Raw genomic sequence first — 24,836 nt, 5'->3', positions numbered from 1 at the left:
TTTTGCAGAAGGGTTACTCTAATAATAATGATTGTCTATACGTGTTCAACAAGAAATCCTTGACAAGATTTTGTATTATCTCTATGTATGTTGATGACCTAAATATCATTGACAACACACAAGATATCAATGAAGCATGTGATCATCTAAAGATGGAATTCGAGATGAAGGATTTGGGTAAAACCAAATTTTGCTTGGGTCTACAACTCGAGCAGCTTCCCTCGGAAATTATGGCACATCAAGCTACCTATATCCAGAAAATATTAGAGAAATTCAATATAGATAAATCATATCCATTTAAAATCCTCATGGTTGTTCGATCTCTAGACATGGAGAAAGATCCATTTAAACCACGGGAAGATAGAGAAGAGATACTGGGACCTAAGGTTCCATATCTTAGTGCCATTGGAGCACTTATGTATCTTGCAAATTGAATCAGATCTGATATCGCATTTGTAGTGAGCTTACTAGCTAGGCATAAAGCTGCTCCAACTAAACACTAGTGGACGGGAGTCAAGAATATCTTTCCATATCTCTAAGGCACCAAAGATCTTGGTCTATTCTTTCAATTTCAAAGAAACCAGGATTCAAATATGATTGGATATACTAATGTTGGTTACTTATCAGACCCCCACAACGCTAAATCACAGACATATTTTGTGTTCCTACATGGTGGGACAAACATTTCATGGAAATCTTCCAAACAAACTCTAGTGGCTACATCCACCAATCATTCTGAAATAATTGCAAGGCATCATGTGAATCGTATGGCTTCACAGAATAATAAACCACATACAACAGTCATGTGGTATTGGTTCCATTGAATCACCAACAATTATCTACGAAGATAATGTTGCTTGTGTTGCTCAAATGCAAACATGTTACATAAAGAGTAATATCACTAAACATATTGCCCCTAAATTATTTTATTCTCATGAGTTACAACAGAGTAGGGAGATAAACATCTTGCAAATTAAATCTTATGATAATCTCACAGATTTATTCATAAAGTCTTTACCAACTTCGACATTTCAAAAATATGTTTATGGATCGGTATACGACGACTTCGAGATTTGTAAGAACAAGGAGAAGTATCCTTCTGAATTTAACCTGTTCATACATCATATTGTACTCTTTTCCCTTTATAAGTTTTACTTACAAAGTTTCTTATATTTTTTTTTAATGAGACAATATCCATACAAGATCATATACCATACCTCTTATTTTCCCTACCGAGGTTTTTAAAGGAGGTATATAAGACATATCTATTATTCTCTAAACTCGTTTATGAGTTTTTCCTTTTACAAGATTTTCTCATATGAGTTAACAAAGAGACAATAATTAATATATACTGTATCATTTTCTTCTTATTTTCTCACTAGATTTTAAAGGAGTTTTAACAACATATCACTATTACTCTCCTCATATTTTTCGCACAGAGTTTTTGGAGGAGCTTTCAAGATGAAATATATAAGTACATGGACCGATATCGATTAATGAGGAGTGTTAGAAATCAAGTGATCTTTACTTAACCGTCGGGCAGTTGCTTCCGGCGGTTGATAGATCATAGGGGTCCGTTCGAGAGGGATGCCTTCTTGAACAGACATCTCATCATCATGTATATATTTGTAACAATCATCAATAAAAGATTAAAGTTCGAAACTGTGTTCGTCCATTATCTACTTTACAATCTAAATTACTTTTAACAGAGAGTGAGAGATAGAGAGAAACATGAGCAATGCTGAGTTGAAGATTTGGATATGCATCCAATGGACTGAAGTGGTCGATTGAGCCTTCCAAAGAATTCAGTCGTATCACACTTTCAACACTCCCAGAAAAATTTAGATCCGCATGTTTCAAATTCTGGGTTAGCAGAACATCTCGAACCAGGATGAGGTCTGGTTTGGTGAGACGATAAATTTGAATTTCACTGGTCGATTAGTTGCCACCAAGAATGTCCGGTGTAACTCAACTTTAGATTTGGAGTGGCATTCTGTAAATATCACTCTTGTCGATGGCGTTCTCTAGAATTCCATGCTTACCAGTGGGCACCACATGAATGAATTATCTTATTTTTCTGAGATCGATCTGCAGCGTACATTTTCGAATCAAACGCGCTGCAACCAGCGAGCACGTTCTCACCCCTTCACCCACACCCCACCCACGGCACCCACCGGATTTGTCTCCGCCGCCGGACAGTCGACGGCTGCCGTCCAACCCCGTCAAAACCCTCCTCCGCCGCGGATCCTCTCCTCTCCGCTCCAATGGAGCCACAACCATTTCCTCCTCCTACGCCGCCTCCAACCCTGGCGTCCGCCCTCGCACACCTCCGCTCCCTCCTCTCCGCCGCCTCTTCCGCCCTCGCTGCCCTCCCATCCCCTCTCCTCCCCAACCCCGCCACCACCCCCCTCACCACTCTCCCCTCACCTCCGCCCACCACCACCACGACCTCCCCCGTCCCGCCGCCCTCCTCCGCCGTCCTCGTCCCGCTCCCGGCCTCCCCAACCCCTTACTCCGATTGCCCTGGCGTCGTCCGCGTCACTCCAGCCCCGACCCCCGCCTCCTCGTCCCTCCCCGCTTTCCTCGCCGCCGAGTGCGCAGATTTCTCCTCTTCTACTACCGGCACGAGCCCCTCACCTCTGCCCCGCATCCTGCCGTCGGAGCTCGGTCTCTTGCGCCGGGAGCTGGATTCCTGGGGCGCGGGGGGCCACCACCTCCCGGGGTCCCACGCCTACGCTGTAACCCGGGTAACGGCCGCGTTCCGCTTCGGTTTGCCGCCGCGGTGGGAGGCCGAGCTGCGGCGGTGGGTGGTCGCGAGCTCACCGAGGTACGGGGTTGTGATCGACACGGCGGTGCGGGACCACGTCTGGGTGCTGGTGCGTCTCTGCCTGAAGGCCGTGGCGGCGGAGGCCGGGTGCTTGCTGGAGCGGGCGCGGAAAGGGGAGGACCACGAAGGGTTTGGTCTTGATCCAAAGGCAGTGTGGTTTGAGTGCCCGAGGCTGGTCGAGGGCGTCTCGTGGTTAGGTGTGCAGCTCGGAGTTTTGTACGGGGAGGGCAACGGGAGGGTCTTTGCGGTTGCAGCGGTGAAGGAGGCAGTGCTGCGCATGGGTTATTGCTTGACTGTTGGTGTAGGAGATGGCATTGGTGGCGGTGGAGGCGGGGAGGCAGGAGCTAGTGGACATGCTGGTGAGAAAGGAAACAATGCTGGAGATGTTGTGGCAGGCCCTGTTTTTCTTTCCCAGGTTGCTGCTGCCATCGCGGCGTTGTATGAGAAGACAAAGGCTCTGCGAGCTCAACGCCCTTCAAAATATCAGCTGTATACTTTCTTGATGTTTTGTGTTCTACTTAATCCTGCAATTAGTATTATGATTATACAAGAAAACTGACAGAACATACTTAGCTCCTAACACTGTGATGATGCCTATTAACGAAAGAATGGGGATAATGATCGGTAGATAGCAAACATTAACACCAAAACAACTTTGGAATAGATATTCAACATCACCAGTTCTCTACCTCTACCTCTTGGTTTAACTAACCGGATGTAGTGATGTACTGGTATAACAACTCAGTTCAATGCTACCCACCTTTGTCTTAAGAGAAATGCTACCCTCCTACTGACAGCCTATGTGTGTTCAATTTGTGTAGAATACACAATAGGGCGATCATAACCTTAAGCTTACTGTCCTATCAGGAAATGGTGGTGTACTGGTGTCCATTTCAAATAATAGTCCCTAGTTCTTAATAAAGAGCATATGCAGATCTTTAATTGCTTGTGTTCGTCTCTCTTTCTGCGCTGATATATTTTTGCTGCTGCTTTACACAGTTATACATATTAATACAATACACACTTCATAGCTGCAATGCTATATCCAGACCACACGATTCCTACTTTTTCATTCATCTCCAAAATATAAGGGATACTGCATTTTTTTTTTTTTGCATATTCACGTGAAATGATAGGATAGTTGCTTGTCCAATTCTATACCAAAAAAGTAGCACCGGATTCAATTCCTGAAAATCGGAGTTTGCAATAGATGCTATAATAACCTTTATATAGACACTCTCCAAGTGACCCAGATTGGCACATGCTATTGAGGTTGTATGCTCGGGGTATGAGACTGTTTATCATGTAAAAGTAACATGTTGTACAATGTCCATACGCAAGTAAAGCTATAAAACTCTGATGATGAATAACAATTTGTAGAAATTTCTTTCCAAAATTCTGTTTACTTTTGCTTAGTTTGGTAAAACTCGTCCACCTTGATCAGTGCATGTGATTCTCTTGATAGATTACTTGAATATTCACAAGCACTGGAACGAGGACACCTGGAGCGATCAAACCGACCAAACTACAGACCTATTTTGGAGTATGATGGGATTCTGTCACGCCGAGTATATAACCAGGTAAAGACATGCAACCAATCTTTTGAAAATAGTTATGTAGAATCTTGATTCCACACAGATGTCATACATTTTCCCGTGGTTTCTGGAGTTTTATGTAATAGCCTATTGTGGTTACTATTACTCGCTCTGTTTCACAATATGTCCGGTTTGCATACCTAGAAGGCATAATATTTGATAGAATTGTCTATCTAATGATCACAACTATCCAATTTCATAATAAATTTCTTTGATATTGTGCGTTTTAGGTTGTGTTGGACAAATATTGTGAAGCAGAAGTAGTATTAAGGATAGTACTTAGTGGAAATTCATTTGGGTCATGCAGCAGTGAAACTGTAGTTTTTGTGAAAATTAATTGTTCTGTAGATATTATATTTGACATACTTGCTTATTCTCTTTGTTTTATTGTTAAATAGAGCAACATTTGCTCACAGACATAAATCATAATAGATTATCTCAAGTATTATCAAAATGTATACACATACTAATTTGGAGATACTTCTACACAAAAATAAAGAGTGAAATTTGATAAATTTCCGCAACTCTTAATTTCATAGACTTTGATCTCCGTACAACATGGCATATTCATTTTAATGTATCGTTACTCCTTTTTTTCCTCTCTGTTCTGGAAAGGAATCTGGCGGAGCCAAGACAAGGGAGGAGCTTTTAGCTGAAGAACGAGATTACAAACGAAGAAGAATGTCTTACCGTGGCAAGAAAGTGAAGCGAGATCCAATAGAGGTGCATGTCAAATTTGTAAAGAATTTCAGCTGTTCAGATTATCTTACAGATTTCAAATGATTTCTATCTCGTCTTCTTTTCCTAGCCTTTTGCTTCTTTCTGGTGTGATATTAGATCTAACAGATAGGAAATACAACAACCTTTCACTTCCGTTAAGAAGGCTAGAGTATTTTCTTAAGTTTCATTTCTCTATTGTCCTAAATTATCCAATTTAAGTTGTTTTCACTACATTTCTTAAACTTTATCAATTTTACCTCATTTAGATTGTTGATGAAAACCTTGCATGTTGTTTCGCCTCTTGTTCATTTGATATCTGAAAGTTACTTGCCTTGATCAAGTTATGGATTTGATGTTTTCCTTTCTCTTTTGAAGATACTAAGAGATATAATTGACGAGCATATGGAGGAAATCAAACAGGCTGGAGGAATTGGTTGTCTTGTGGAAACTCCTTCTAACATTGCACAAAATATGCTTAAGAGCAACTCTCACGGAGGTACATATCAAGGAAGTTTTAATCCTGCAAGCAGCACTTCTTATGATAAGGCAGCATTGGGTTCTCGGGCACCTAGTTGTGAGAACTCACAACGTGCTGATTCTTTGGGAAGAGTTTCATCAAGGAGCCGTGACACAAGAGATTCGTACAAGAACTTAAGATATGAAACTGATGGGAACCGTTACCAAAATGTATCTGAGCATGAAAGTAAACGGAGTTGGAGTAAAGGATTAGAAAGTGAAATAGATCAAAGTTATCCGCACCGGTATGAAACCAATAGGCGTCAAAGAAACTCCAATGATAATAAGAATTATGCTTGTAAGTATAACAAGGATGTCTCAGACTACTGTTTTGAATCAAGTGATTGTACAGCATGGTCAACACGATCACAAAGATCCTCAGGTGTAGAATATGACCACATGCTAGGAGGACACAGTGATAGAAGTAGAACTAGTCAGAAGCGACATAGATCAATATCTGTGACTCAAGACCAGTTCGGCGATAGATATGATCCCCAAAGCACATATTCTGATGGAGATCCTCCGACAAGCATGCTTTCTGATGTTACAGAAGGAAAGCATGAGGTATACCATGATGAAGTACATCGTCGTGGACATCATGAGAGAAAGCGGGATCACCATCGCTGAAAGAAAAAATAGATATTATTTTTCTTTTCTATGCCAGGTATGCTTGTTATCTTATGTTTGTGTTTCTTTGAGTGTTTGACACTTGTTTTTACACTGCTATTTGACATGATCTTGCAGTAGCTAAATAATACAGGCATCTGGGTTATTAGCCTTCAGCTGTATCCTTTTATGTATCCTTACGCAACTTTATAACTTCTACGGTAACAGAGTTAATATCTGTTACAGTTGTTTCTTCTCTCCTTGGGACCTGTTAGCTGTTAATTTTCTCTTGTTTTCCAAATTCATTTACACCGATTAAGTTTCTTGCTGCACTTTCATGTGATAATCCGTCAAGCTTATCTGAACTTAATGTATGGTGGCGTGAATTTTTTCTTTCACTGCTAATCTTTCTTAAACACTTTCTGCTAGTTTTAAAGAATTCGTTCTAATTAATTTATTCTGGACCCAGTAATCACTTCTGTTATGGGCTGACAAAGGAATTTCAATTGTCTGCTTATGCTTCGCAAGAGTGCAGATTTTTTTTTTTGTCTGCAACTATTTTTCTGAGCTGTGCAAGTTAAGCTTCACCTGGCTAATATTAGATGCTACTATTCTTATGTTCATATAATTTGTTCATGCTAAATTGCTAATTCATGTGAACATGTAGTTTAGGATGAGGTTTGGCATGCTAATATGATATTTACTTCTGTGCCTGTTTTTTTATATGACGTGTCTACTTCATTGGTGTGTGGAAATGAGGATCTTGCAAGGTGCAATTATAAATTCTTGAACATACGCTCAGTATCTGCTCTGATATAGGGAGCAACAGCTCCAGAGATTATCAAACTGATGGTTTTGATATTTAGCAGCTTCCACCTCATTATTGGTTACTGGGTTCCGGTCTCCAAATGTTGGATTGTGAATAATGAATACTTTAATCCCTCAGATTTTTTGATATATCTTGAAGCTTTCTTCGCAGTAGATTGAATTTGCTAAAGTGCCCTGCTTTTCAACCACAGCTAAAATTTAGTGGAAAGATAACAATACTGATACTCTACTTTAGTCAAAACTTACATAGCTATTATGTTATTTAGTTTTTTAATACACTGGTTGCTTCTTTACTAAAAAATGGTGTTTGTCTACGGCATGACATTCATAATGTCATTTGTGAGTATCGATCACATCACATGTGTTCATTAGATTTAGTTTCTAACTTAGTATGAGCTGAATCTATTGGACTTTATTGCAATAGCAAAGTGTACGAGTCTTTACATAAAGCTTGACAGATTCAAAAGAACTAAAAGCATTCTTACTTTTACAACCCTTGTATGTGTATTTTCAGAGAATTAGAAAGAAAAAAAGTCAGAAGCCACATAGTTATGTGTATTTATTCTTTTTTTCTCATCACTTTACTATTTGAAAGCAGGAAAAAGATGGTAAAATGAAATGGTCCATGTGTGTTCGAAACTCTCCTGCTTCAGCCTGTAATATGACGATTGGCTGCTTTAGTTTTGGTGACAATAGTTACCTTTTCACATTAAAGAAAACTGGCAACTAAGTTTTTATCCAAGACCTTTATGGATGTGTGCAGATATGCCACTTCTGTACTTACAATGTTCCGTAGGTAGTTTTTCTAATTCCACTTTTAGGTCTGTATTATTAATGCTTAATGTTCTCTCATTACAACGCTTATCTGCTTGCAATTATTTGTTGTTAATTTGCAATTTATATGTCATGTCATTCAGCAACAGTTCTATAATTTGTTGACATTGTGTTCTCTCTTAAAACATTTCTAATTTACTGTCTTATTTATTGTAGGCAACCAGTCAGTCTGAGCAATCCTGCTAGTTTGATGAACTACCTAGGTAGCAACTAATAGTTTTGCTAGGTCAGCGCCTCTCCAATGTTCTGCTGAAGTGTTTCTGTTTTGTGTTAATTCATTTTGTTGTACTGAATGTGCTCCCTATATTGTTGTACCGTGTAGATAGAAATAGTGCTGCATTCTAGAACCACCTTGATTTGTGGTGGAAGGCAAGCATTGTGCCAACATTGAACAATCTGCTATTCGGGTACTGGAAGAACCCTGAGTTTCACAAAACTGTCATCCTGCATGTACATGAGTGCATATATTGCTTCCGTCCGTTCAACCTTGAGACTTGTGCACTGGTCTGTTGCGCTAACCTTTTCCCTGTGAGCTCTTTTGTTTCTTAAACGGAGAAAACATTCATATGGTGGTGGTTGAGAGTTGAGACTGTCAGGAGGTGTCAGGAAGATCGGTTTTGGTGGTAAAAGATGAAGGGTTTTGTTGAGACCGGTCTAAGAAATAAACTAATTTTATCTGTATGTTTTTAGGAATCAATTTAACATATAGTGACTTATGATAATTATTATAATATCTATACTTTAATTAAATAAATCGTTTTTAAAGAAGAGGCCTTCAAAGATCAAAGAATTGCAGTGGATTCTAAACGTAACATTTATTTTTATTAATAACTTTACAAGCAATTGACGGAGAACACCTTACTATGATGCATTTTCTCCCATGAAGTTTTTGAATTTTTCTCATAAGTATGAGCATATGTCGTACTCATTAAGTTGCGAAGAAATAATATTCATATAAAGGTTTCAACAAGATTAAGGCTGGTATGACTACCTCAACCAAAATTCTCACTATGAAAGTTGATCAACCAACACCTCAATTATAACTCCCATCGCTAAGGTTGAACAACTATCAAACCAATATCAACCATAGTTCCCACCATCATAATTGACTAACACCTCAACTATAGTTCCCACAACTACAGTTGATCACGCTGATCAAACCATCAAGCTTTAATCATGCGGCTCGGGAAGGAGGGCGAGCATGGGCGGGGCAACACGCTGATGAGCTGGGCTGCAACTCGACTTTCGGCCCGCTCTGCTTCCGGTCGCACTGCAGCCCAAGGGTGAAGGTAGCAGCCTCCTTAGGAAGAGGGAAAACAGGCCGGGCTTGGACTGGGATGCGTAGAGAGGGAAGGAGAGAAGGGAAGAAACAACCGGGCTGGGCTGGAAAGAAAAGACTGCTTGTCATATTTGATCTCTTTTTTATTTTCCTTAATTATTTCACACACACACACACACATAACTTATTAAACTACACAATTCAGGCAAGCATAAACATAGTTAATTGTTGCACAAAATTTAGGAACCTTTTTAATGTCTATATACTATAGGTTTCCATTATTGAGTTTCTTATTTCTACTCCCTTTCTCTTTTATACTTGCATGCACATGCATAACTTTACCATACATATATAAAGGCACTTCATACAGCAGAAAACATATAACCCAGTGATTTGGCAAAACAATCACCCAAAACAATTTGAACCATTTTAAAAGATTGTGAAATTTTAGTTTGTTTATTTAATTGGACTTTCTAGCACTATAATCTAGAGACTTTATTCGATCATCATTTTATGTGATTGACTAAGATCACTCTGAGGAACTCAAGCATAATAACACCACAACGCTAACAAATATGACAAACAAGCATCAAAATTTTAAAACAAAGCAATTTTTTATTTATTTTGTTCTAATTAATTCCTTGTGGACATAAATTTTTGAAAAGGGCATTTTGGGGCTGTTAAAGGTTTTCTTGTTCTGCTTAGGGTGTTAATTAATTGAAACATATTCGAAGATGAACGGGGTTGTTCTCTTAAAACATATTTAAGTTCCGTACATACTTGAATTATGTATATATTCAGATCTTTGTCACTTTTCGTGCATATACGGACTTTGTTACTGTACATGGTCCAACAGCTATATATAACAGAAATCTTCATTTGGGTTGGGAGTGACTAGCACAAGGGGACGAAAGATACATCTTTAGATTGATTTTTGAATGCATCGTTTGCTTCTTCTTACCATTCAAACTTGTCATATTGGCACAACAATTTGAATAAAGGAAGTCCTTGATGTCCGAATCGGGATATAAACAGACTAAGAGCTGTCATGAATCCACTTAATCTCTGAACTTCTCATACTGACCTTGAGGGTTGCATCTCTTCGATGGATTTGATCTTTTCAGAATTGACTTCGATCCTCCGGTATGACACCAAGTACACGAGTAATTTTCCTATGCCGACTCCAAATGCGCACTTCTCTGGGTTCAATATGACTCAGTTCTCGCGTAGGCTGTTGAAGGTTTCTTACAGTCTAGGGATAGATCTTCCTTCTTCTTAGTCTTGACGATGAGATCATCGATGTAGGCCTCCATGTTTTGGACAATATGGTCATGGCGGGTTATCTGCATACCTCATTGATATGTGGCATCAATGTTCTTCAATCTAAAGGGCATCTTGACATAGCAATATACTCTGAAAGGAGTAATAAAGGAGGTTTTCTCCTCATCTTCTGGATGCATGCTAATCTCGTGATAACCAGAATAAGCATCGAGAAGGCTTAGATAGTTGTACTCGGAGGTGGAGTTAACTATCTTATCTATGTGTGGCAAAGGAAAAGCATCCTTTGGGAAGGCTTTGTTGAGGTCGGTGAAGTCTACACACATTTGCCACTTGCTATTTGATTTTTTGACCATGACGTGGTTGGTGAGCCACTCGGGATGATTCACCTCTCGGATGAATCCTGCGTTGGTGAGCCTTTCAATCTCCTCTTTGATGGCCTTATTCCAGTCAGGCGTGAACCACCAGAGCTTCTGCTTGACAGGCTTTGTATCAGGCCAGATAGCTAATTTGTGCTCGATCACCTCCCTGGGGATACCGAACATATCAGACGGTTGCCATGCAAACACATTGGTGTTTGTCCTGAGGAAGGTGACGAGCATGAGTTCCTCTTTAGCATCCTAGTTAGAGCCAATTGAGACAGTATTGGATGGCTCTGCTAGGTCCAAAGGAACTTTTTTAACTTTGCCATGGGACTTTACAACCACCTTAGACCTCGATTTCTTCATCTCCTTATTAGGTTGGTGCTGCAGCACTATATCGAGACTCCTCTTGTCGCAGTGGAGGCTTGCTTTTGGGCAGCCCTAGACAGTAATGACTCCCTTGGGTTCTGGAATCTTCATGCACTGGTAGGCGTAGTGCACATCATCCATGAACTTGGAAAGATTTGACCATCCCAAGATGGCATTGTATTCCATCTCGAAGTCAACCACATCGAACAAAATCTTTTTTATACAGAAGTTGTTATGCTTCTCGAAGGTGATGAGGAGCAATATCTGGCCGATGAGAGTCACTGAGGATCCAGATATTGCGCCGTGGAAGGCTTGCGTAACCAGCTCAATGGCAAATCGAGAGATCTGCATCACTTCGAGTGCACTCGCAAAGCGATTGTTGAGGGAACTTCCTCCATCAATAAGTACTCATGAGACCTTATAGTTCTTGATCGTAGGCTCGATCACTATCGGGAAGCGGCCTGGCCACACGAAGTTCTTTGGGAAGTAATCTTGGTTGAAGGAGATCTTGACATTCGACCATTTAACAGCTTGACGACCCTTGGGGATGGTTGGTAAGACTTCTCGGGCTATCATCTTGTACTGTCGCTTGGACTTATAGGAAGCAGAACCACCGAATATTTGGTTGACGGCCTTCTTGTCCAGCTAGAAAGACATTGGGTCTGAGTCATCCTCGCTACTGCTAGAGCTGGAGTCCCTGCTTAGGGTTGTGACCTGGGTCTTCTTTCCCTTGGCTTTCTCATCTCCGCTTTGACCATCTTCTTCCAGAGGGGGCACTCGTGGAGGCTATGGTTGTCGGTCCAGTGGAGATCGCACCAAGGCTTACCGTCTCATTCGCTGGTGCCTGGTGTGTAGCTCTTGCCTCGGGACGAGCAGGGGCACTTATTAGGATAGGTGTCGAGTAGATCTGTTAAAACCTCGTCAGCTTTGGCTTTCTTTCCCTTACCTCCCTTGGAGTTCTTCTTGTGCTTGCTCTTGGCCACGTCGTTGTCGAGCCTAGGCTAAGTGTATTTGATGTCCTGGGCCTTCTCCTTGATGAACAGGAGCATCTCTTCAGCCTTGGCAGCCATGTCGACGATCTTCATGAGATCCTTGACCGTCTCAGGCTCCTTCCTAGAGACGTCTTCAACACATCGTCTAATCCTAATTCCTTGAGTGAACTCTTAGATGACATCATAGTCACTGATCTTAGGGATTATGTTTCGGGTGTTGCTGAAGCGATACACGAACTCGTGCAAGGTTTCTTTTTTGCATCTGCTCGCAATGGTAGAGATCATTTTCCGTGCCAGGGCAAACGTACGTACCTTGTAAGTTAGCTCATAATATATCATAAAGCTTCTCCCACAAGTAGATTGTTCCTGGCAATAAGTTAGTCAGCCAGGTTCTGGCTGCCACTTCAAGGGCTGTGGGGAGGTAATTCACCATTACCTTCTCATCCCCACCAGCCTCTTGGATAGCTATAGTGTAGATCTGGAGGAACTCAGCGGGATTTGTGCTCTCATTATGCTTCTCGATCGACCCAGGATGGAACATTTCTGACTAGCTCACATTCCATAGATCTAGAGAGAAGGCATGGCACCCATTATGGCACCTTGCTCGGTCCAGGTGGCCACGTGAGTTTTGTCCATGAGGGTCGAAGACTAGCCCTAGCTTGAGCGATGATGGGACATCCTCTAATTAGATTATGGAGGCACAGTTGATACCTCCTCAGGGGTCTTCGAGCACCTCCGCTAGTTGATAACTTCGCATGTCACTGATAAGATGATCTCTAACCGGTGAGGTCCTTCGATGGTTAGTTGCTTGGTTATCTTCCTGGGCTGTCTTATTCCAGGGATTGTGCCTCTCTAAGTTTGATCCATCATGAGAAGGGGTGGTGCGAGACTTCCCCTGATTAGAGCTAATCCCAACAATAGCTAGATGGGAGTTCTCGGCCTGAATGAGAGCCTTCTTAGTCATACCGATCATTGAGGTGAAATAGCCCTTACCTATGGGGATCATCAGATTTGCAGTCGGAGGGCACATGAGAGCTTCCTGTAGAAGGAGGAGCCTCTGTGCTATCACAGATCTATAGCATCGAGCCCCTACTGATGGTCAGGAGGCGTTAAACCCTATGCTCTATTAGGGTTTTGGATCTAAGGGGCGTGGCCAGCAGAAGCTGACCATCACCCAGAACTGGAGCAACGAGGATCTACGTGTTTGCAAGGTTGTCATCATGATTGCCCATACTGTCATCCCATCTCCCATGGAGAAGACTTCTTGAGGTTAATCTCCACTAAAGGAGGAGTCTATATCCATCATGGATTTGTCATCGGATTGCTTTGGGTAGGTACGTCTACAATCCATGTTGTCGGAAGATGCAGGGGAGAATCCTAACTTGTGGTTAACATCGCTTTCACGATTGTCTTGACAGGCGAGTGGTTCAAACTCGATGCCATAGTCCTTGGCACATTGATCCATGAAGCGACTTACCTCATTGCCAGAGTCATCGCTAGATAGCTCTTCGTCGAGGTCCACCTTATCGATCACCAGGTCGTCATTGGTTGAGGGGTGAAGTCATTCAAGAAGCCAATCCTCATTGTAGGCTTCGACAAAGTTGATGACATGTTATGTGTAGATGTTTCAATGCCTATTGTCATGTCACCGATCTTACAAACTTGTATAAGAGGTAGGGGATGCTTCTAGTAGACGAATCATATAATACACTAAGGGGTTTTTATATAGGTTCAGAACAACGTCTTGTTTGTCTTATATTGATCTTTGAGACTGTTACAAGAGGGTGCGTGGATGGCCTAGATGGATCTAAATCTAGTCAAACTGCTCCCTTGCATGTAGTCGGAGGAAGATACTAATATAGATCTAAGTGTAGAAGGTTTTGTGGATGCAGAGCTTCCACATGCTTCAAAGTCATGTGTCAACTTGTACGGCTTGCTGTGTCTTGTCCTTAGGGTCCCCTGGCTTCGTATATATAGGTGGGTCATCGTACAACCTCTGTAGTCGTTCATTCCCATTCTTGGAAATAAACTTCCCTATTTATGAGATATCTTGGGTATCTGTGGGTAGTTTCCATGCGTCCAGGTATTCCCTTCCCTAAGATTAAGATATGCACAGAGAATTATGGAAAACCTTGGGGTATCTAGATATGGTAGTTCTATACTACTCATCATTAGCACTAGTGAAGAACCCTGCTACAACTCAGAATCACTATCAGTATCAGATACCTGCTCCACCCAATAGAGCTCAACAGAACCACGTGAAGGGATGCGTGAACCACGTCTCCGCAGAAGAAGCTCAGGAAGCATTTGATGTTGTACTTGGTATGTTCTTCGTCAACTTAGCCACCGCATCAGTTGTGTTTGATTCTGGAGCTTCGCATTCATTTATTACCTCCAAGTATGTGGCCAAGCATAGTCTGCCAGTAACAACCTTGAAACATAAGATGCTAATTAGCTCACCTGGTGGAGAAATGAGAGCTAGTCTCATTTGTCGTAAAGTAAACATTAAATTAAGGGGGATATAGTTCCAACCAATGTCATCATCCTAGAATCAGATGAGATAGATATGATCCTAGGAATGGATTAGCTAGCAAAGTTCAAAGGAGTGATCAAGTGTGCTAGAAGGGCAATCACCTTGAAAAATAGAGAAAGAGTTAAGGTAGAATTTGTAGCAGACACACCACCAGTAGAAGAATGCAAGTTGAATCACTCAGAAGGTTTAACAGTGGATCAGATTCGGATAGTTTGGGAGTTTCCAGATTTGTTCCCAAATGAATTGCTCGGTATGCCGCTAGACCGAGACATCAAGTTTGTAATTTATCTTGTGCCTGTAACTGCACATATAGCTAAGAGACCCTATATGATGCCATCTAGTGACCTAGCCGAACTTAAGAAGCAGATACAAGAGCTAATAGAGAAGGGTTATATCCACCCTAGTTTCTCACCATGGGGAGCACCCGTGCTCTTTGTGCCAAAGAAAGATTAAAGTCAAAGGATATGTATAGATTACAGAGCACTCAATGTTGTCACCATAAAGAACAAGTACCCCTTGCCCAGAATTGAGGAATTGTTCAACCAACTTACCGGTGCTCGAGTGCTCCCGAAGATAGATTTAAGGTCATATTACCATCAATTAAAGATTCGGGACTTGGATATACCTAAGACAGCCTTCGTCACTTGATATGGACTATTTGAGGTTATACCCATGTGGTTTGGTCTAACTAATGCCCCTTCTTACTTCATTGACCTCATGAATAAAGTTTTCATGGACTACTTGGATAAGTTCATGATATTGTTTATTGATGACTTACTTGTTTACTCTAAGAGTGAAGAAGAACACGAGAATCACTTAAGAAAAGTCTTGGGAAAACTTAGAGAGGATCAGTTGTATGCTAAATTTAGTAAGTGTGAGTTTTGGCTAACAGAAGTGATGTTCCTTGGACATATTCTATCCGTCGGAGGAGAAGCAGTAGTCCCAAGTAAGGTGAAAAATGTGTTGAATTAGAAGTCACCTATCAGTGTTATCGAAGTACAAAGTTTCCTTGGTTTAGAAGGTTATTGTCATCGCTTCATTGAAGGATTCTAGAAGATAGCCAAGCCACTCACAGAGTTGCTTAAGAAAGAAAAGAAGTATGTATGGACAACCACTTGTGAGGCAAGTTTTAACGAGCTTAAGAAGAAGCTAACCACAACCCTAGTGCTAGTGTTGCTAGATATAAAAAAAAATATTCAATATATATTGTGACACATCTCGACAAGGTCTTGGATATGTTTTGATGCAAGAAGGACAAGTGGTAGCTTATGATTCAAGACAGCTAAGGACTCATGAGAAGAATTACCCGACTCATGACCGGAGTTAGCAGTCGTAGTGCATGCTTTGAAGATAAAGTGACACTACCTCCTTGGAAATAGGTGTGAGATATATACGGATCATAAGCGTCTAAAGTATATATTCACGCAAATAGAACTTAAATTGAGGCAACGAAGATGGTTAAAGCTGGTCAAGGATTATGATATGGGAATCCATTACCATCCTGGGAAGGCAAATGTAGTTGTAGATGCATTAAGTCAGAAAGTATATTGCAACATGACTATGATGCAAGAATCGCAGCCAACTTTATGTGAAGAATTTCAGCGACTTAATGTAGGCTTTGTCACAGATATGGAGGCAGTAATCATGGAGTGGAACCTACTTTGGATGAGAACATTCAGAAAGGGCAAGTAGAAGATGAAAATATTAAGGAAAGCATAGTATCAAAGTAGGCAAGGCCCCAAAGTTCTCAGAAGATGAGAAAGGAATAGTATGGTTTGGCAAGCAAATTTGTGTACCAGATCAGAAAGAGCTCAAGGAGATAATCCAAAAGGAAGCCCATGAGTCAGCTTACTCTATTCATCCAGGCGGTACTAAGATGTACCTGGATCTAAAGGATCGCTATTGGTGGTCTGGTATGAAGTGAGAAATTGCCGAGTATGTAATAGTGTGTGATATATGTTAGCGTGTGAAAGCAGAACATCAGAAACCAACCGGATTGCTGTAGCTTTTAAAGATACCAAAATGGAAGTGGGAACAAATTGGAATGAACTTTATAGTCGGTTTACCTCGTACCCAGCCAGACTATGATTCCATATGGGTCATTGTGGATCGCCTCAGTAAGGTAGCTCATTTCATTCCTGTTAATACAACCTATAAAGGAGATAAGCTAAAAGAGCTATACATGTTAAGGATTGTGTGCCTACATGGAGTTCCAAAGAGAATAGTGTTGGACTGAGGAACCCAATTCACCTCAAGGTTTTGGCAACACCTACATGAATATCTTGATACAAAGTTAAATTTCAGCTCGGCATGTCATCCATAAACAGATGGATAGACATAAAGAATAAATCAGATACTCGAGGATATGTTACGAGTGCATGCTCTCCAAAACTGTAACAATTGGGACAAGAATCTATTGTACAAGGAGTTTTCATATCACAATAGTTACCAGTCTAGTTTATAGTTGACCCCATAGGCATTATACGGAAAGAAGTGTAGAACGCCCCTGCATTGGAGTGAAACTAGAGAAGGTCAAGTGTTTGGACCTAAGATACTGAAAGAAGCCAAAAAAACAACTACGATGAATACGAGAAAAGTTAAAGATAGCTCAGTCTAGATAAAAGAGTTATGTAGATAACCGTCGTCAGGAGTTAACCTTGAAGGTAGGAGATTATGTGTACCTCAAGGTCTCGCCTTTAAGAGGACATCATTGTTTCAAGGTTAGAGGCAAGTTGGCACCCCGGTATATCATACCGTTCAAAGTGATTGCTAGACACGGAGAGGTGACCTACCAATTGGAATTGCCACCAAAGCTAGAAGATGTGCACGATGTGTTGCACATATCGCAACTAAAGAAGTTCTTACGAGTGCCATAGGAACAAATGACCTTAGAAGAAGTAGATTATCAAGAAGTTTTGATTTACTCAGAATACCCAATCAAGATTCTGGAAATAGCAGAGCATGTGACTCAAAGAAAGGTCATACGTATGTGTAAGTATTGTGGAGTCACCATACAGAAGAAGAAGCAACTTGGGAACAAGAAGAAGAGTTGAAGGCAGAGTTTCCTAACCTGTTTGGAGATCAATCCAAATCTCAAGGATGAGATTCACTTAAGGGGGGTAGGTTTTGTAATAGCCCAAACCCTAAAACACAAGAAAATAAAAAGTTTTACAAAAGATTTTTTTTTTGCAAAACTAAATAAAACCCTAAGTGTATATATGTATATATACATATATGTGAGTATATGTGTTATATGTATAAACACATATACATTGAGGGATAATTTTTCTTATAAAGTGTGTGTGTGTGTCTGTGCGAATGAGTGATTGCTTGATTGATTGTTTGATTGATTATGTGGGATAATATTGATATATACAAGAAGAGTATATGTTTTACAAGTATAAACTAGTGTATATGAGAGAAAAAGAGAGAAATAGAAATAGAAAAGGAATAGGAAAATAGAGAAAGTGTCTGGGCCAAAACCCCTCAACCAACCAACCAGCCCATCCCCCCATCCCCTCTCCACCGGGCTGCTCGGCTTATTAGCCAGCCCAGTGGAGTTTGCCCACCTCTCTTCCTTTCTTTCTCTCTGACCAATTGGGCCTACGTGTCATCCTCTCTCCCTCCCTGCTCCAGCTTAATGGCAAGAGGTGCAGCAAGCCACCATACTTATGAAGGCCACTGTGTTCGAGACAAAGATGGAACCACAAGTGCAAAACGAGTTCGCCCAAACCTCTAGAAGCTTTGACCCATATCAAAACCACAAGAGCCCGAGCCATTTGTGAGTTAGCTACAAGATCACGTCTGCCGTCTGCACTGCCCCTTTTCAAAATTGGAAAGGTTGAGGTGGAGATAGAATTGGAGGCTCAACTATTGCCCAGTTTATCTCTAACCAAGCTGGCATGTATGGAAAGATTGAGCTCGGATTGCTTCCACCACTGCCAAATTGATTCCAACTTGATTACGAGCTCTCGCACTCGCTCGTGTATAAATATGTAGCCCCGGAGCCTCTCTCGAGCATCACAAACCCTTCGCCCAAGTCGCAGGAGTTCTAGCGTGCATAGAGCCTCACCACCTCCGATAATAACCGAGAGCCACATCCACCATTGATAGCAGCCAGCCTCACAAAGCCCTCACTGACGCCAACGTATGCCCTAGGTAAGTTCGCCATGCTCTCTGGATGCTTTCCGACACTCGCCGGAGTTTTTGGACCATGGGAGCTTAACTTCGGTGTGGTTCTGGCCGTGCACCGCCATGGGAAGGTTGTCGTCGCCTTTAGTCGCGTCGGAGACGAGCGCAATTGCTTGGGAACCGTCTGATCTATGTTGAACAGCTGAGATTAGATCGTCCTATACTCTTTCGTACATACATAATCAACACCTCATAATCCCAGTCAGCGGTCCACGTAAACAGCCATGTGATTTTTGCTTAGGTGTCACGCCACCTCGGATGGATACACTTATGTGGCTAGCCTAGTCAACATCTTGGTCAGCAGCCCAGCCACCGCCACCATGTTGGCCATGTTAGAGCCACCTTAGCCAAGTAGTCTGACATGTCAGCCTCATCATCGCCCAGTCAGAGTTTCTTTTCTTTTATTTGTTTATGTGATGTGTTGATGTCATATATGTTATATATTGCGTAATAAATGGTTTTCCAATATAAATATAATTCTAAAAATAATAAATGATTTTCCAATATAAATATAATTCTAAAAATAATAATTATAATTATGAAAAGAATTTTAATAATGCCTTATAGGTTTATTTAATTTTGTTAATAGTTTTATAATTGAAATAAATGCTAGAAAGTCATAGATGACTTCGAAAAAAATCTAGAAAATTCCTAGCACCATGATTTTCTAGATAATATTTTTGGTCCTATTTTGATAGTTAGGAAGTCATAACTTATTAACCGTAGCTCTGTTTTGATCTGTTCCTTCGCTGGATTGTAGTAACATGGTATAGGGATTTGAGTATGTAATATGATGATACAGGTACATGTTGTACGGTTGTGATATGGTAGTCTTTCTTAAATCTAAGGATCGGTTCGTGGGGTGATCTTTCCTTATAAATGGTGCAACAACAAGCCTGTAATGGGACATGTCTAGCGAATTAATTTGTATACTCTTAGAATTATGTAGACCATCTGGTTATGTACAACAAAAAGGTGTAATTCCAGAATGTTCCATTGGCAAAAGAGGGGTCTTCCGTTGTTGAGGTGTATTCACGCGGTGGTGAAACCTTAGTGGGTATGCACGTGCTAAGAGGGGCATTATAAAGGCTTTTGTAGTGGATTCTTAGTGCACACCTCAGAAGTGTGTAAGATTTTTCTGTCAGCCAATAGATGCTCGACAAAATAGGATGAAACGTCTTGTAGGTAAAGTGTACGACCTCTGTAGAATGTAAAACTTGTTAATCAGTCGTACTCATAGTTATGAGTGGGCATGGAAAACCTACCATTATTAGAACTTCATAGTTTGGTTGGTTGGTTAACTATGGTGGTGGGAACCATAGTCGAGTTTTTGTCAATCACGGTGTTGGGAACTGTGGTTGAGGTGGTTTTGATAGTTGTTCAACCTTGATGGTGAGAATCTTTTGTTGAGGTGCTGGAAAGTGGTTAAGTCAAGATGGTTGGAATCTTAAAGTGGTTGGTTATTTACAATTATTTACTTAATTATCTTTACTTTTCAAATGTTTTTACTTAAATGTTATTTATGCAAAAGAGCCATATTGCCATATCGTTGTTAAACCGTCATATGCATATATTTCCTTCACAACTTGCTGAGTACAACAAGTGCTTGCTCTTGCTATCACCAAACACTCAGTTGGAGAATGTATCGAGGAATTTGTTGAGGATGGATCATTCTAAGATGCATTCTACGTCAATAATGCATGTGGAGATGTCGTGAAATAATTAGAGTCTACATAGCTTCATAGTTGAGTTTTATTTGGATCTTGGCCCTCGAAGGTCACTTTTGTAAGATAATTTATTCGGTTAATGTATGGATATTGTAATGATTATCATTTATAAAGTCACTATGTGTTGAGATCGATTCCTGGTCTCAGCACATAGATGAGATTGACTTGTTCCTTAAACCGGTCTTGACACCCTTATCGGCGGGGGTCATCAAATCTACAGTAGATGGTCGCGCGAGGGCCTCCTGTAAGAGGAGGAGCCTTTGCGCCATTGCAGATCTATAGCGTTGAGGCCCCTACTAATGATCAAGAGACATTAGATCCCATGCTCCGTTAGGGTTTTAGATCTAGGGGGTGTAAATAGTGGAACCTGACCATCACTTCTCGCTGCTGGAGTGATGGGAACCCGCGTGTCTGCGGGATTGTTGTCATCATGATTGTCTAGACTGGCATCCCCATCTCCAACGGCGAAAACTTCTCGGGGGTGTTCTCTAGATAGCTTTCTCTAGAATCCATGTTGTCGGAAGCCATAGGGGAGGATCCCGACTTGTGGTGAACGTTGCTCTCGTGATCGTCTTGGTGACCAAGCAGTTCAAACTTTATGCTGTAGTGCTTGGCGCATTGATCCATAAAGTGACTTACCTCATTGCTGGAGTTGTCGCCAATTTGATCTTCGTTGAGGTCCACTTGATTGATCACCGGTTCGTCATTGGTCGAGGGGGTGAAATTGTCATAGAACCCCTCATCTGAAAAGCTGATCCTCGGTGTGTAGAAAATTCAATACCTTGTGTCATGATCCCCATGGACGGCGCCATGTGTCGAGGATTCATGAACTGCTGATCTTACAAACTTGTAGAATTAGTAGGGGATGCTTTGAGTAGACGAATTGAAGAACACACACATGGTTTTTATATAGGTTGAGGCCTCTATTAGTATAATAGCCTTGCGTCCTGTTGGTCTTGTATTATTCTCTATGACTGTTACAAGGGGGTGCGTGGCTAGCCTAGATGGATCTAAACCTAGTCGGATGGCTCCCTTGCGTGTAGCCAGGGAGAGATACTAATACAGATCTAAGATACAGAGGGCTCAAGGATGTAGAGCTTCTGCCGGCTTGAATGATTTGTAATGGTCTCTAATAACTTATATCGATTTGTCCTCCGTAGGGTCCCCTGGGTTCGTATATATAGGGGGTCGTCGTACGGCCTCTGGAATCCTTCCTTCTTAACCTTGGAGATAAACTTCCCTGCTTACGAGATATCCTGGATATCTGCGGGCAGTTTCCATACATCTAGTGATTTTCTTCCTAGGGATAGAGATAAACACCGAGAATAACGAAAAATCCTGGGATATTCAGATACGGTAGTTCTATACTACTCATCATCATCTACAAAATGTTATTTGTTTCACTTGTTTATATTTTCTTTTCTACTAATGAAATGTATGTTTATTATTTTTTAAAAGCCACAAAATTAAAGTGTTATTGTTGAACGAATACTTCATGAATTTTGCTTCTATGATCAAAAAAGCGAAAAGGCACATGAAAGCATGACTTACGATGACCCAATATTAATAACAGTACGTTAAATCTGAAACAGAAACACAAAAGCTTCTTTTCTGCACACCTCCCCCTCCCCGCCACCCCCCCCCCCACACCCCAACAAACCTACGGCACACTTCATTCTTATGATGTTGATATAGCTCTTCACCTGGTATATTTCCATCACTATCATATCTACTACCTTAAACTATCAATTAAATAACTAGTCAACCCAAAGCACATTAAATGTGTATATTGGTAATAGTAATCTGATCAACGGATATAATATTGAGCAAGATAGAAAGCATGGACAATAAGTCTATGGTTCCTGAATAATCAGGTTCTTAAAAATGATTTAAATGTAACAATGTTACGATCAAAGAAGATAACTCAACCAAATAGAGCTACACATACTTTTTTTCAGCTTTTGTTAGAACCTATTTATCATCTAGGATTTGCCATGTAACACCCCATCATACTAGTGGTGGCAGAAGCATAGTAGTGTAGTGGAATAAGTTCCACATGAATAGCTGGGATAGGTCAATGCCAGCGTATGTAAGGCTAAGTATTCCAAATATATCGTCTCTAACATAAAGTGACACTTATGGGTGTTATGCATATGTAGGCTCGTCCCGTGCAGGGATGGCATAGAGTGAATTTCTATCAATAGGTGTTATGGATGGTATTAATTTTTTTGTGATGAAAAACTGTGTGTATGTGGGGGTGGGGGTGGGTAATAGAGTATCTCAATTCCTGCATCTGAATTTTCACAGCTAGATTTCTCCGATTTTATCTCTATTCTTCAGAAAGGCCCTACGAGCGTCATTTTGGTCTGATTTCTGGGAATGGACTTCACGAAGTACACATATACATGCAAATAGGGTTAGGATTATTCACCAAGTGGCATAATAAGGCATTAATCATGAAAATAGCCAGTAATTGTGGCGCAAGACAAGCACAACATGCATAATGTAAATTGTCGTTAGAACACCATAGCCGTGCAACATTCTTGGACAATATGACATTGATAAATGCACGTTCCTAGCTACTTTAATGTAATGAAGTCTGCAAGGTAGGGGGCAAGTAATGTGAGCAATGGGTAGGAATAGGGTGAAGTGTAAACCAAGCTCCTAACCATCTCAGTCAACAAATAAGGTTTTCTACAAGAAGAAAAAATAAAGACAACTAAGGTCCTTTTTGTTAGTCCGCCTCTTTGAGCCATGGTTAAATTATTCTGGCTCAAGATATATAAACATGTAGATGTGTATGGTTATATGTACTATACAATGTGTATGGTTAAATGTACCTCTAGAATTATCGTAGTACTAACTAATGGGAGTATATCTTGTGACTACACTATAAATAAAGCTCACTAGAAAATTGATTGGGGTGACCTTAATGGATTTTGTTTGGGATGCACCCCTTCCTTTGGCTATACATAACATTGTTAAGTTTACTATTATCAGCATGTCACTATAGATGTCCGGCATTCCTATATAATGATGAGCCACCACCACAATTGTATGTGGGATTTTTCCATTCTTCCTCTGAATTCTCTGAACTCTCACATGGTACCTGAGCCATTCCTTCCTATACTCAATAATGTCTAGCGACAGCTCCAATTCAGGAACCTCCACCATGAATTCAGCTTCCGCTAGAATCCTCCCAACACCCCCATTCGGCCAATTGCTTACTGTCAAGCTCACCCGAGACAATCATCTTCTCTGGGAGGCTCAGGTCCTTCCATTCCTAACGAGCCAGCAACTTCTTGGCCTCATCGATGGATATGACAGCATTCCGGTGAGGGTGGTCTCCGTGACTAAAGGCACGGGTGATGACATCAGGACCGTGCTTAGGCCAAATCCTGCCTATCAGGCTTGGATTCTCCAAGATCAAGTTGTTCTCAGTACACTACTTTCATCATTATCTCATGAAATCTTGTCCCAGGTTTTGTTCCTTTCCACGTCGCATGAGGTCTGGGCGGCCCTGGAACGCATGTTCACGTCCCAATCCAGTGTGAATATCATGCAAATTCATTGGCAATTGGCATTAATCCATAAGAAAGACCTCACAATGTTTGATTACTTTCACAATGTGAAAGGACTCGTGGATGCCCTTGCTGTTACCAGTCAGCCACTGTGCGATGACAAGACCCTCTCCTACCTCTTCATCGGGCTTGACACTGACTATGACCTAATTGTGACATCACTAACGTCTCGATTTGATCCTCTTTGCCTCGATGACATCTACACTCATCTGCTTACCTTTGAGATGAGGTTGTAACACAACTCCAGCACACCAATGGGCTCCTCTGTTAACTCTGTCACACACACCAGAGGAAGAGGTGATCGTCAGGGACGAGGACATGGACACAATACTGAAGGACATGATCGCCAGAACAACAACTCCAATAACAATGGTAGCGTCAAGATCGTGTGTCAACTTTGTGATAAAGCTAGCCACTCTGCCTACAAATGTTGGTACCAGTTTGATCATTCATATCATCTAGAAGACAGACGCGATGAAAAGTGCATTGCAGGGAGTGCAGTGACCGTGCCAGTGTATGATGTTGATCCAAACTGGTATACGAACACTGGGCTACCAATCACATCACCAACAACCTTGATTAGCTAACAATGCATGAA

General features: G+C 41.1%; 1 protein-coding gene and 1 non-coding gene across 4 annotated transcripts; both read left to right on the top strand.

Annotated features, from left to right (window-relative positions):
• Nucleotides 1-2,112: 2,112 nt before the first annotated feature.
• LOC133888212 (U11/U12 small nuclear ribonucleoprotein 48 kDa protein) lies at nt 2,113-8,366 on the top strand. 3 transcript variants are annotated; one of them, XR_009903747.1, is made up of 6 exons: nt 2,113-3,316; nt 4,293-4,407; nt 5,038-5,145; nt 5,518-6,322; nt 6,403-7,888; nt 8,083-8,366. XR_009903747.1 is itself a non-coding variant. In XM_062328367.1 (5 exons), exons 1-4 carry the CDS (start codon nt 2,265-2,267, stop codon nt 6,283-6,285), a joined length of 2,043 nt encoding a protein of 680 aa, XP_062184351.1. In that variant the 5' UTR covers nt 2,113-2,264; the 3' UTR covers nt 6,286-6,322; nt 8,083-8,366. The 3 variants fall into 3 exon arrangements, 2 of the variants coding, with proteins under 2 accessions (XP_062184351.1, XP_062184350.1); XM_062328367.1 differs by lacking the exon at nt 6,403-7,888; XM_062328366.1 differs by having other exon boundaries at nt 6,403-8,366.
• Nucleotides 8,367-24,324: 15,958 nt separating this feature from the next.
• LOC133889882 (small nucleolar RNA Z247) lies at nt 24,325-24,463 on the top strand. Its single transcript, XR_009903962.1, has one exon. It is a non-coding gene; the product is annotated as a small nucleolar RNA Z247 (small nucleolar RNA).
• Nucleotides 24,464-24,836: the final 373 nt, after the last annotated feature.

Source organism: Phragmites australis, chromosome 13, assembly GCF_958298935.1.
Source record: "Phragmites australis chromosome 13, lpPhrAust1.1, whole genome shotgun sequence".
NCBI lineage: Eukaryota > Viridiplantae > Streptophyta > Magnoliopsida > Poales > Poaceae > Phragmites > Phragmites australis.
Note: the sequence above shows the minus strand (reverse complement) of the source record. Positions and strands in the feature narration are given on the sequence as shown.

What these genes read in the sequence shown, in the direction of transcription:
- LOC133888212 (XM_062328367.1), top strand. Translation starts at nt 2,265, where the DNA reads ATGGAGCCACAACCATTTCCTCCTCCTACGCCGCCTCCAACCCTGGCG. An exon ending in CGCCCTTCAAAATATCAGCT is followed by an intron (nt 3,317 to 4,292) that starts GTATACTTTCTT and finishes TTCTCTTGATAG; the next exon opens with ATTACTTGAATATTCACAAG. An exon ending in CACGCCGAGTATATAACCAG is followed by an intron (nt 4,408 to 5,037) that starts GTAAAGACATGC and finishes TGTTCTGGAAAG; the next exon opens with GAATCTGGCGGAGCCAAGAC.